Genomic DNA, 13,903 nt, shown 5'->3' with positions numbered 1-13,903 from the left:
GATTGGGGGTCACTGTGATAGTGTATCAAGTTAATCCTTTGCCTGTGGTACGAGCATCCTACATGGGCTCTCATTCAAGTCCCAGCTGCTCCACTGCTGATCCAGCTCCCTACTAAAATGACCTGGGAAAGCACTGGAGGATGGTCTAACTCCTTGGGAACCTGCCTCTATGTGAGACATGGAAGAAACTCCAGGCTTCCAGCTCCAGCCCAGCCCAGCTCTGGTCATTGTGGCCATTTAGATAGTGAGCCAGCATATAGAAGGTCTCTCTCTCTCTCTCTCTTTCTGTCAGATTTTCAGGTAAAATAAATCTTTTTAAGAAGAATCATATGTAATACAGTGAATCCCTTTGGGAGGACTTTTCCTTCCTTTGATCTAAAAACTCCTGAATGCTAGATTCTAAGAACTTTGGACTTTTCATTATTGCTCTACCATCTCATCTGTTAATGACATGCTGTTTTGTCTTTTCTCTTAATGACAGGCTCTACTTATGTGACCGCCTAGCTTCCCTTTGACCCCTTGGTCTATTTTTGTTTCATTTTGGATTAGCAACAATGGTAGGCAAAGTGACTACACGTGGGCCAATATACTAGGCTTAATTCAGTTGTCCCTGCTGGCTCCGCATTTGTCACACCTAGGGCTTTGTTCAGTTAAGGAAGCCCAGTGTGTGTTGCTGGAGACTAACTCAGAGAATTTCTATTTTTAAAAAGTTTTTTAAAAATACAAAAAATAATATTAAAAAAGTCCCTAATGTGATTATGTTGTACCTTTAAGAGCCTCAAATCTGGGGTGCTTACAGTTTCCCAGTAAAGGGAGTGCTTCCACCTGTATTTGCTGCTCCTTTGTTCTGTGAATTAAAAGATTAGTTTTCACCTTAGAAGGATTTTTATTCATTTAAAAAAAAAGATTTATTGATTTTTATTGGAAAGTCAGATATACAGAGAGAAGGAGAGACAGATGCATCCAACAATTGACTCCCCAAGTGACTGCAACGAATGGCCAGAGCTGAACAGATCCAAAGCCAGGAGCTAGGAGCTTCCTCCTGGTCTCCCACATGAGTGCAGGATCCCAAGTCTGCAACGTTCTTGACTGCTTTCCCAGGTTGCAAGCAGAATAATTTGTAAAGATTAGTTAGGATTGATTCAAGAAGTGATTAGAGTGCTTGCTTTGTTATCAGATATTCTGTCAGGGATAGAAGAAATTAATGGGTATGTTTATTGTGGTACATTAACTGGTCTGAATAGAAAGTGATTCTTCAGAGAATCAAGATGGCAGAATAGCTTGAGGACACATTTAGATGGACAGAGAAACTTTAACTAGTATGAAGAAGACAGGGCACATTCCAGGAAATAGGAGAGGACAGGATGACAACAGAGGGTCACCTGGAGACTGACAGACACAGGGAAGCAGCAGACACAGCAGTGTGGTGTTGCAGTGACTGATATTCCAGAGGCATTCAGCAAACTGCGATCTGAACTCCATCTTGGGCCAGAACTCCGCAGCAACAAGGTGGAAAGGGACGTTTACCAAGAGCTCCAGAGATGAACCCAGACAAAGAACTGCTCGTCTGTTTGATTTGACCAGGGGCAGAGACAGAGCAGCAGATCCCAGACAGGCAGTGGGGGAACAGGGTGGATTTCACAGCCCAGTCTGCCCAACTAGAGCCGAATTAGGCCCCATTTCATTTAAGGAGGCAAGGGCCATGGACAGGATTGCATGTACTGAGCTGGAAGTGAACTCATTTCTGGTTAAGTGTACTGCAACAATGTAGCATCCGACAGGTTCCACCCAAGAGAGGTCCAGGTAGCCCTGACAACCAGCTGATCAAGAACTCTAGTTGTGGCATGTCAGGTGCCATTTTGTACACTGTGGCCAAAGTTATAGGATTGCAGGGACAGCAGTGAGCTACACATGTGCTGAGCTCGAGAGAACTCACTAAGCTCAGTGAATTGCACCGGTTCCACAGGAAAATAATACCAGCTTTAGCATTATATGAGTCAAGATAGGTCCATGTAGCCCTCAGATGTAACAGCTAACAGGTTCCTGCAAGATTACCACCAACAACAACCTAGCTATATAGGACACCTGGTGTTTCCCTAATCCTGGGACCTGCTCCAACCAGAAGTGGGAGAAAGGTTGTACAGACAACAGTGCAGCCTCAGCACAGTGTCACAGGAGGTGAAGAGTGGTGAGTCAGGAGCTGGGGCTATGAGACCATGGTGGAAGTCTAATATAAGAACCCAGACCTAGAACTTGCTGGAGGGAGTGGCAAAAGTGACTGCAAATAGTCATGTACCAACTGCAGTAAGTAAAATCAAACTGTAGACCTGTGGGTGACAGAGCTTAGAAACCTGCCCCAAGGAGAAGATTCTGCTAACCAGAAGTACAATGATCAAGAGCAAAAGAAGAGACAAAGGCACAATGAATATTACTGAAGACTCCCCTGCAAAGGAGCAAAACCCTATGCCAACCTCAGAGTTAACTGAAGAATACATTGAGAAAATGGGGGATACAGAATTCAAAACACTTGTTATAGAAACTTCCTGCAGCCTGCTGGCTGCTGGTGGGTCTCAGGATGGGGCGTCTTTTTGCTCGGATCCCAGACTACAGCCATCTCGTGCACATGGTGAGCTGTCCATTGGCCTGCCAGTGCACCATTTGGTGCCAGACTGCGCCTGCTGGCCACCTGACCAGGACCTCTGGGATTTTGGTTCTTTGAATCGCTGCTGAGGTAGCGCCAGGTTGAACCCACTGTGCTTCTGGGATGTGAATCAGTCCTAAAGATTCCCAATGACAGTAACTATTCCTTTGAAGAACTTGTAATCACTGAACAATGCTGACCACCAAACACAAGTCCATGCAAAAGCTAAGGCTTGGGGCTTGTCCAGCAGGATCATATCCTATTACCTGACATGATGATGGATCAGGAGACAGGTCACATTAGGCAGGGCCATGACATTAACTAGCACTCAAGAACCACATCCGGGGGTAGATTCTGTGTGGGATGTGTGGGCCAAACCCTGTGGAAATTCTAGTCCCACTAGTTAGCTCAAGAGTTGGGTGGTGATGGACTAAGCTAGGTGTGACCAAGGAGCCTGCCATCACTCACAGCTAAAGGAACCCCCAATAGTCTGGACTGGTCAAGGCAGCAGCATCCAAATGTTCATCCAAAATAGGGTGTGGGGTGGGATGGGCTGCAACATTCACCCGCTCATACAAGGCTAAATGGAAGGCCAGACTGCGCCTTCCATTTAAAACCTACTGGCATGTATGAGAACTGGGTCTGGCAGTGGGTCAAGTGGAAGAACTTCAGAAACTCCCCCTGGCGAGTCATAGCTCCTGCTGGTGAACATGTGGTCCAGACCTGGGGGTCAGACAAGCTGGGCAAAGTAGCTCCAACAGCTGGCTAATGTGTGAATTGGTAATGGAATGGGGTAGACCAGGCAGGACTGAGCAAACCTTAGCCCACAAGCAAAACTAGAGACCAGGATGGAGCACAGGTCATGCCGAGCTAGGCTCTTGCACCTATTCATTTGTGTGAGCCGGGGCGCTAAGCCACAGTGTCTAAGGCTGAGGCTGGAACAGGTGAGGGGCTGTGCCAAGCTGAATCAGAGCAACCACTGGTATGCGCATGATCTGTTGATCTGTGGCTGGGAACAGGCCTGGTTGGGAGGTAAGGGGACAACTCTAGTTGGGTTGAGGCTCCCACCGAGGAGTGTGGGGGCTGGAATGGGGGCTGCGTTCTGATCACGATACTGTTGTAGTCTCACTTAAAACAAGTGTGGTATGGGACTGGACACACCAAGCCAGGATAGACTCCAATACTGTCTGATGACCTGGAGGATCAGGGTAGATGGGGGATGGGCTAGGCTTCGTCTCAACCCCTTCTGAGCCATGTGTGAGCTGTGTGTGGGTATGGACAAGCTGTGGCTGGGCTGAAACATCCAACAGGAAGAACCAGATTGGGTTGAAGGCCAGTCAGGAAAAGCCACTGTTCCTGCTAGGACAGGAGGTGAACTGAGTAGGGCTGGCTCATGGACCCCTGGTATGTGCAAAATCTGGCATTGGGAGAGGTTCTGATGGAGGAACCTGGACAACTCCTCTGGCAGGACACAGACAAAGGAAACAGCCCAGAACAGGCCATGGAAAGTTTCCCACTGGCACACATTTGGCATGGGTTAGGGGCAGACCAGGCTGAATCAGTTCATGTCATTCACTGGCAAATCTGAGCACTAGAACAGAGTGTGGGTTAAGCCAGGTTTGGTCGCGACAAAAACCAGTGTGCAATATGGAATGCCAAGGTTAGGTTGCCTGTACCAGATGTGACCACAGCGCCTAACCAGCATGTGTGAGAACCAGGGCGGGAGGGGTCGAAGCCGGCAGGGGGAATATGAGGGTGTTCCCTTACTGGACAGCTACTCCCACCGGAGAACATGGGCTGGGATGGGGCAGACCAGACTAAGCAGGGCTACAACACCTGTGTGCCTCATGTGGACTTGATCAGGGAAAACCCAGGCTGCGCTCATTGAGTGGGTGAGGGTTATTTGGGCTTAGCTGCAGCATCAGCTGGCAGAAGCTGGCACGGGGGGCTAATTCTGTCAAGTAACTGCAGAAGCACATGGAGAGTGCATAATCTGGGAGTGGGAGAGGCCTCGGAGGAAACTAGTGGGTTCCTCCCTCTTGGGTTACCACTCCCACTGGAGAGCATGACAATCAGGACAGGAGCTGGGCAGGTTAGACAGAGAGGCATCCAACAACATCCATGAGGGCTAGATAGTCGAACTGGTTGGATGGAACTAAAGCTTTAATACCCATTGACATGTATGAGAGCCAAATGGCATGTGGGACAGACTGCACTAGTGTGCTGCACATACTGGCAAACCAGAGTAGGGGGCGGGCCTGGTGAACGATATGGGGAGTCGCCCCGACTAGGCTGCAGCGCCTATTGGTTTATGTGAGGGCCAGGTATGTGCTGGGCAAAGCAAGGCTGGACTGCAACACCCATTGGTTCCAGTGAATGACATCGCTGGAAAAAGAACCAACCCAGCAATTGCAACCACCAGCTGATTGGGGTGATGGACTGTACCGGGCCCTGTAAATTGCCAGTACATAAAAGAATCTGGTCTGGGAACACCTCAGACAAAGTCTCTTTGGGGATCTCCCCAATCAAAATGCCGGACTCAGAACCCTAACCAAAAAAAGAGAGGACAGAACAAGTCAATCAACCACCTCAGATGTATGTTGGCAGTGAAATACTGGGCAAAGGGAGACTCTATAATGGACTATAGCAATCAGTGGATTCTTCAGTGCCCTCAATGTGCTTGGAGTGGCGAGATTGGCAGCAATTCATAACTGGTGAACTATCAAAACCACTTGAGCAAGACCCTTGGAGCATTCCCTACATGTGGGACCTTTATGGGTGGTAAACTGGGTGGGGCTTCTCCCTTTTTCTCCTCCTTTATCTCCCCCTTTACAGCAGATACATGACAGAAACAGCATTGAAATAATAGTCTTACCCACTTTCCTATAGCCCTGAACCTTTTTTCCCTAATTAACTATGTAAAGATTGTCAAAAATATAATGAAAATATTAAAAATAAGAAAACAAAACAAAACACTTGTTATAAAGCTTCTTATCAACAATGAGAAGCACATAAAGCAGGTGTTCAAGGAATTTAAGGAATATGTCACACTGGAAATGAATCAAATGAAAGCTGATATATCAGAAATGAAGAATACAGTGGAGCAAATTAAAAGTACAGTGGAGAGTCTCCAAAGTAGAATGAAGGAAGCGGAAGAAAGGATCTCTGAATTGGAATATGTTTCCTGTCACCTGGGTGAAAAGCTGGAAGCAGAGCTGGATCAGGCCAAAAAAAGTATTCAAGAATTGAAAGACACTATTAAGAGGCCTAATATAAGAGTTATGAGAGTCCCAGAAGGTGCAGAAAGAGAAACTGGGATTAAAGATGTATTCAGTAAAATAATACAGAAAATTTCCCTAAACTGGAGAAAGAATTGGGAAACAACATGCAGGAGGGGCACAGAGCTCCCAACAGGGTTGGCCAAAAGCAATCTTCACCCATGACACATGATCATCAAGCTCTCTTCAATTGAACATAAGGAAAAGATCCTTAAATGTGCACGTGAAAAAAATCAACTGACATATAAAGGAATGCCAATTAAACTCACAGGAAACTCTACAGGCAAGAAGAGAATGGAGTGACATATTCCAGATTCTAAAAGAAAAAAATTGTCGGCCTAGGATAACATATCCAGCAAAGCTTTCTTTTGTCTTTGAAAATGAAAGAAAATTCTTCCATAGTAAAGAAAAGTTAAAGGAATTTGCCTCTTCCAAACCTGCCCTACAAATGATCCTTCAAGATGTACTCTTGACAGAGAAGAGGACTAGCACCCACCAAAACCAAAGGCAAATGGGAAGAACATCCCAGGAAAATGACAACAGAAGACTAAATCAGTGAACAGCCCATTGCTAATACCTATTTGTATTAATCCTGAATGTAAATGGCTTGAGCTCAATTAAAGGTCATAGATGAGTAGACTGGATTAAAAAACAAAACCCATTGTTGCCTACAGGAGACATATTTCACCAATAAAGATCAACAGAAAGTATATCATGGATTTTGATTTTTTTGTTGTTAGTTTCATCCCTTCAAAACACTTTTTTCTGATTCAATTCTTCAGTGACTCATCAATCATACAGTAGCATCATTTTCCTCAATAAGGTTTTTCCTTTTCATTTCTTCAACGACACATTAGTCATTCAGTGGCATGTAATAACTTCATGGTGTTGTTAATTTCTTTTTTCTTCCTGTTTTGTGGCTCTTCATTTAATGGGATGTATAGTAGCTATGTAATAGAGACTCTCATATCTAGTAGCATGTTATTTTACTTATGGCATTGTAAATTTCTATTCTTCATATTGTTGATTCTGTTTTGTGGCTTTTCATTTAAGAGGATGTATAGTAACTGTGATGTGGAGACTAACATATCCAGATGTGAGGATACAATGCAGTATGCATGTCTACTTCCATACTAAAGATGGACTGCCAATGAACCCGTTTACTATTTCTTCACAATAGGATGATGGACTTTCTACCGTTGTTCATGCCCACAATAATGGACATATGACTGTGTATGAAGAATTATACTTTAGTAATGATATAGGGGAACTCTTGAGGGGGGGGTTGAAATGGGGAGGGGATAAGGGAAATCCCAGAGTCCTGTGCAGCTGTGTCGTAAAATGACAATAATAATAATAAAAAATAAAAGATTTTTAAAAAAAGCGTGATTCTTTAAAGTTAGTTGAAACTTCAAAGGAAGAACACTTTTCGCCCCCCAAGTAGATTAGAGTGTAAGCCATGTAGAAAGTTTTTGCGCAGGAATTGGCTTTATATGCTGGTACCAAGAAATATGTAAGATTTTTGACATCAAAGTTTTTTTTTTTAAGATGTTTTTATTTTTATTGGAAACTCAGGTATACAGAGAGGACGATAGCCCAAGAGGAAGATCTTCCATCCGATAATTCACTCCCCAAGTGGTGCTAGTGGTAGAGCTTAGCTAATCCCAAGCTGGGAGCCTGGACCTTCTTCTAGGACTCCCACATGGGTGCAGGGTCCTAAGGCTTTGGGCTATCCTCAACTACTTTCCCAGGGCACAAGCAGGGAGTTGGATGGGAAGCAGGTTCTGGGACAGAAACTCGCACCCGTATGGGATGCTGTTTTGTGCAACACAAGTACTTTATCCACTAGGCTGCCTCGTCAGACCTGACATCTGTTTTAAAATTAAACTATGTAAAATGCAGAAAATTTATTTGGAAAAAGAAACAGCAAAATAAACATTTATTATACTTTCTTCCACATGTTTTCTTTATTGAACAAAGTTAATTTTGCTAAGAAACTGTATTTAAGCCTGAAGATGAAGATAGGAAATCTGGATTAGTACTGAAGGAACATAGCAATGCATTTTGTTTATGTGTTCCCCCAAGGAATTCTGTGTTGCGGGTAAATTGTTTTTTATAGAGCTGAACCTGACTTAAAAGATTCTGATATAAATCTTTCTTTAGTCATGTTTTATATTCAAGAATATATATGGGTTAGGGTTAGATTAGGGTTAGATAAAACCATTTCTAAAACTCAGGTGGTTAAGGTGAATGTCAAGTACCATGTCATGCTTGTGAGATAATGAATTTCATATTCTGGTGTTTTTAAAAGTTACCATTTATTTTCGAGGCTTATTTATTATTTTGAGAAGTGAAGTTGGAGGGGAGGAAAAGAGTGAGAAAATATGAATGGAATGTTGTCCATTGATTCACTGCTTGAACGATTGCTGCCACTGGGCCCAAGCCAGGAGCCTGAAAGCCATCCCTGTCTGCCATGTGGAGGGGGGCCAAGGTTTGATGCATTAGCAGGCAACAGGATCAGAAGTACAGCAACCAGGACATGACCTGTTGCTTCCATCTGGGATGTTGACTCCGTCTGGCACTGCAGTAGGAGATGTCAGCGAAGCCACAGCTTAGCCCGCTATGCCCCAGCTCACTCTGCCTCAGTGCCTCCTTCCCAAAGCTGGGAGTGTTTTGAAATGAAACTTGGAAAGGAGTGAAATCTGCTACTGAGCGGCAATGAAGAGTCCTGAATGCTGAAAGAATGGGATGCAGTGAGGATGGCCTTTACTCTGGATACCTTTGTGGTTGTATGTCTCTGGAGTTGTACTCTTCCTTTCCTAATGGAATCTGGCAAAGGAAGTGAGTTTTAAAAGATGTGCTCTTTCCTCTGTTGCTTTAAAGTAGCTCTTAATAGATGAGAAATCCCAAATCTCTTTACCTTTGGATTTTGTGACTTAGAAGTTTGTTTTGAATGATTTGGAAATAATGATAAAGTTGTGATCATTAACATCAAAGTATGCTTTAGTAATTTTAGGAGATGGAACATGGGATACAGAAGATTATGTCTGCCTCATAGGAGAGTGAACTTTGCCTGATCAAGGAGGGTCCGGTTTCACTTACCAGTGGCATTGATCCTTGAGAAGTGAAACAGTTTAGGGCTTTGCCTGCTGAGAATGGCTGTATTGCTTATGGTAATTGTCACCACATACATGAGAATATCTGTGTGGTTAGGTGGGAACAGATTTGTCTAAATATATATCTCCACAGTAGACCTGGAAATGAATCACATTAACTGAAGTGTTCTAGTTGTTTGAACAATTTAAGATTTATTTTTATTTATTTGCAAGGCAGAGTTAGAGAGATGGGCAGAGATCTTCCATCCACAGTTTCATTCCCCAAATGCCCAGAGCTAAAGCCAGGAGCCAGGCGCTTTCTCTGGGCCTCCCATAGGTTGCCCTTGGATCATGCTCCACTGCTTTCCCAGCCTATTAGCAGGGAGCTGGTTGGGAGTGGCACTGCTGGTACTTAAACCAGAACCCGTATGTCAAGCCAGTATTGCAGGTAGAAGCTTTAACGTGTTACCTCACCACAGCAGCCCCCTGCAGATTTTTCTGCATAACCCTGTTCACGGTTGCTAAACAAATAATTTTTTTTAAATCAAGTATGTTTTATAGAAGATTGTTCCTAATATCTCTACTTGCTAAGGTGTAACAGTATACCGTATTTCACCTGAACTTGCAGTGGCAGGATGCATGGTAAACATCCAAAGATGTTATTTTAGGCTTGTTAGAATTTAAATTTTGACTCTTAAATTCTTCAGTTGTAGTACTGTTCATTGGGGAAATAGCAGAGCAAAATTATTTTATGCTACTGATATGTTGTAAGAGTGCTAGACCTTTAAGATAAGCCATCAACTGGCAGATCACAGTTTTACTAAAATCTATACCAAGCAAGAAAATTTTGCTTGTGTCCTTAGGCTGCTTTTATTTCATTGATGGGCGCTTTTTAAAAAATTTAATTAATTTATTTTTTAATGTGCTAAACCTTTTATTAATTTTAGAAGCTTTGTATTTGTGAGATGCTAAGACATAGGAGAGCTGCTTCATAAAGATGTTATCCCTGAGGGTGAGAAGTTGGGGTGTTCTGGCATCATTTTGTAATTCTTTTTATTGCTAAGTGAGATATAGCAAGAGGAGGAGAGACACAGAGGAAGATCTTCCATCCAATGATTCACTCCCCAAGTGACCACAATGGCCAGAGGTGAGCTGATTTGAAGCCAAAAGCCTGGAGCTTCTTCCGGGTCTCCCACGTGTGTGCGGGGTCTCAAAACTTTGGACTGTCTTTGTTTGCTTTCCCAGGCCACATGCAGGGAACTGGAGGGGAAGCGGGGTCACTGGGATTAGAACCCGCACCCATATGGGGTCCTGGTGCGTTCAAGGAGAGGATTTTAGCTGCTAGGCCTACGCTGTCCTGAGGGACTTTGTTTTTTGCATATTACCTCCTCCTAATAAGACTCAGTGGTCTCAGGACTGAACAATTGAAAAGTATCACTCTTGGCCCTCACGTTTAGAAAACGGTGAAGTGGTGAACATCGAGGGCTGTTTTGTATGGACACTTGGCAGCCCTGTCAGGACACCTGTGTAGGGTCTGCACATGCTCTAGACACTGGCCTACGGCAGTCCATAAAACCAAAAATCAAGTGGGTGTACTTAAAAGAGATCGCAGATTTCAAGTGCTATTGGCACTTTTCTGGGAAAGTCTACCTGTCCTTTCTACAAGATGTTTCTTACTATGGCCCGAAAAGAAAATACAAAATGTTCAAGAATTTGGTGTTTCTGGCTTTGAGCTGGTAGATAATGCTGGACTTCTCACTGTGTTTCTTGATAGCAGTTTCACCCGTAACATTCACCTTGAATTAAGGCTGGACTATATTACCTCCATTACCAGGAAACAATGACATAGAACTCCTTAACTGTTTGTAAAGGGGTTTTGTCCAGTCAGGGATTACATCCGCTTCCCACTGAGGAGCTGGGGTCAGGTTTGTTCCTTTACAGAGCCTTGTCCTGCTGTTGCTATGCCACTGAAAGCCTTTGAATTGCCATGTGCTTTGGCACTTGGATCTTGCTGGTTATCATCCTGTGTGAGGGGAAGTACCTGCTCCTGCCTTGTTCTTATTTCTGTTTATTATTTAAAGTACTCATCATTATTCATTCATTTATTGATTTTTTTGTTAGAAATATTTTGAACCATACTCCAGGAGATTCCCACCCTCTCCCGTTTTAATCTTGACTTGTGTATTATTATGTGACTTGGAAGGGCTGGAAAGTTTTTAGAATGGCCAGAGATGAAACTTTTCGTTTTCACTGACTGTTCAGGAAGCTGGGACACCCACTTGCATGCTCCTGCCAAATGTTTCACTTCTGTGACTTTGGTGCACAGACTTTGAAGCATTGTTGACCACATTGGCAGTTTGCCCAGAAACCAAATGCCCTGTGTAATTTGCATAATAATCACCACTGATTTGCATATAGTATAAGCTGCGTTGCCTTCGTGAATTTAAACTAAAAACATACTTCTAAAGATTGAGGCCTTTTTATTCTCTACCTACTCCACCTCTGTTTAAGAAGTTATCAACATAGTATTTTCAGGCCTTTTGTATTTCTTAATTTGTGTTCCAGATTACCATGTTTTGGGCACCATTTCTTAGCTCCCATTCTGTATGCTCCCAAGTTCAGCATCATTTCCCTCTCACCAGCCGTGCTTTTACTGAGCTTGTATGCTAGTTTTCTGAAGTCTACCATCTCTTTTATTATCCTCACTAATGAAGCAAAGATTATTTATTATTTTTCATTCTGCCACTGTGTTCGGTGATTGACAGTTTCTTGTTGTACCTTGAGCAAGGTTGTCAGTTGGAAAACCTGGAGTGCACGGGAGGCTGCTCTGTGGTGCTCTGGCAGTCACACTTGCAGTAGTCTGCATCACAGGTCAGAAGGATGGGAGTGAATTCTTTGTCTCCCATCATGCTTGTGTAAACCTACCTCCAATTTATTTAAAATTTTTTAGGAGTGTGTTTAATAGTAGTAGGTCTAGAATAGTCTTAGGAATATGAAACACACTCCAGATTCTATTCTATGTTGACTGTTAAAGATTTATTCTCTGCTTTGATAAAAAGAAAAATGAAAAATAATGAATCAGCACTTAAATGGCTCAAAAAATATGCTTGAAGTACAAATGTCAAGTCTCTACCTCATATTTTACCTGCCCATTTCCCAGGCCATCATAGCCAAGATTGTGTATGTTTTAAGTAGTTTTCAATGATATGTGAAGAAATGTACATTTCCTCTTCGTGTTCTTTTGTATAAAAAGGTTAGCAAAATTAAAACCTAGATTTTGAACATTGCTCTTTTTTTTTAAGCAGATTCTGGCACTTTTCTCGTGTTAAAGAGCTCTTAATTCACAAGGAACCTTTATTTGTGTTAATTGTCCATGATTTATTTAACCATTCTCGTGCTGATTGATTTCTAGGCCATATCTAAAAAGACTTTCCCCTGCATATTTGAGAACTGAAGTTGAAAGTATGTTCCCCATAGCAGAGAAATCCAGGGACTTCACTAGGCATGAGCTTTCCAGGGAGGGGGCGGAGTGGCAAGATCTTAGCTAGCTTCACTAAGGTTTTATTGGTGATTTTTATTCATTGTGAGTCACGTTATGCTTTTCTACAATTAATGGTGACATTCTAATTTCTCAAGATCATTTAAGTAAAAATATTTCATAATCTCTGGTGACCATTGTTTGTATTATATTTTTAAAAATTAGTATTTAATTACATTTTAAAGCTTGTTTCTTTTGTTTTTGCCTTTTTTTTTAAACTAGATCCTTACAATAAATGAGGATGGATCACTTGGTTTGAAAACCCCTAAATCTCACGTTTGTGAGCACTGCAATGCTGCCTTTAGAACGAACTATCACTTACAGAGACATGTCTTCATTCATACAGGTATTTCTTGAATTAAACCAGACTTATGGCCATTAAAATTATTATCTTTGTTATTTTCATCTTCATGTAAATGTCATTCATTCCTAAGATCTTAGCTAACCTGGCATTCAAAACAGATTTCCTAAGCCAGAATTTCAGAAGGAAACCAGGAAAAACTTCAAATAAGAAAACAGTTAGCATAGATGTATGAAATGAAATGGTCTTTAATTGGGCACTTGTTGGACTTAAAGTATTCCTCTAAGTTAGAGGAGTGATTAAAGATTGTATTAAAAACCTGTCAGCATTCATGTTTCTGTGCAAGATGTCCAGGCAGAGTTTGAAATATGGATTTGGAAATCAAATATAACAAAGAACATAAAGTAGAAAACAGAACTAAAGACTGATCCCAGCCATTGGAGAAACTAACTGGGCAGGTAAGGTGAGTCAGGATCGGGGAAGACAGTTAGGAAGGAGAGTGAATGGAGGGCTACCCAGAATGGAGAGTACCTCAGAAGCCAACAGAGAAAATTCCAACCAGCACTAGGTCACAGCAGCAGCCCCCCTCCCCTCGGCAGGGGAGAGAGTGCTAGAGAACTGACACACTCCACCACCCCCGTCCAGGCAGGAGACAGAGGGAATCTCTGGAATAAAGAGCAGGTGTGGGGATACTGGACTGTAGTGGTCACACCACAAGCTGGCTGTCAGGACAGCTGCAAGGCCTCCCAGAAGAGAGCAGGATGAGGAGCATGTTCCTTAAAAGGGACCAGCTCCCAGAGGAAGGCAGTGTCAGAGATGGGATTATAAAGGAGCGCAGTAGAACGTAGGTGAAAGGACATAAAAAGGAGAGTGAGCCTTGGAGACCAGGTTGGGGGGATCTTGTTCAAAGTCAAAAAGACAAGGTTTAATAGAGTCCTTTCTCACCGCACGATTTTGAAATTCTGTTTTAAATCATTCTGTTTATCCTTTTGTTCTCCTTGAAGGCTGTAGATCAAACTCAGTCTCATTTTTATGTGATGGTGAGAACGT

The 13,903-nt window shown here is 42.8% G+C and overlaps 1 protein-coding gene across 8 annotated transcripts in view; it reads left to right on the top strand.

Annotated features, from left to right (window-relative positions):
• LOC121167271 (zinc finger protein 148) overlaps window positions 1-13,903 on the top strand; it is a 166,455-nt gene that overhangs the window by 105,693 nt on the left and 46,859 nt on the right. For all 8 annotated transcript variants that reach the window (XM_040996700.1, XM_040996698.1, XM_040996697.1 and 5 more), the window contains one exon: window positions 12,775-12,898. In XM_040996700.1, the coding sequence (XP_040852634.1) occupies window positions 12,775-12,898 (124 nt within the window). The remainder of the gene's footprint in view (window positions 1-12,774; window positions 12,899-13,903) is intronic.

This window comes from Ochotona curzoniae, unplaced genomic scaffold (genome assembly GCF_017591425.1).
Source record: "Ochotona curzoniae isolate NIBS_2020 unplaced genomic scaffold, NIBS_Ocur_1.0 patch356, whole genome shotgun sequence".
Taxonomy (NCBI): domain Eukaryota; kingdom Metazoa; phylum Chordata; class Mammalia; order Lagomorpha; family Ochotonidae; genus Ochotona; species Ochotona curzoniae.
The sequence above is the reverse complement of the archived record's forward strand: the minus strand, read 5'-3'. Positions and strand labels throughout refer to the sequence as shown.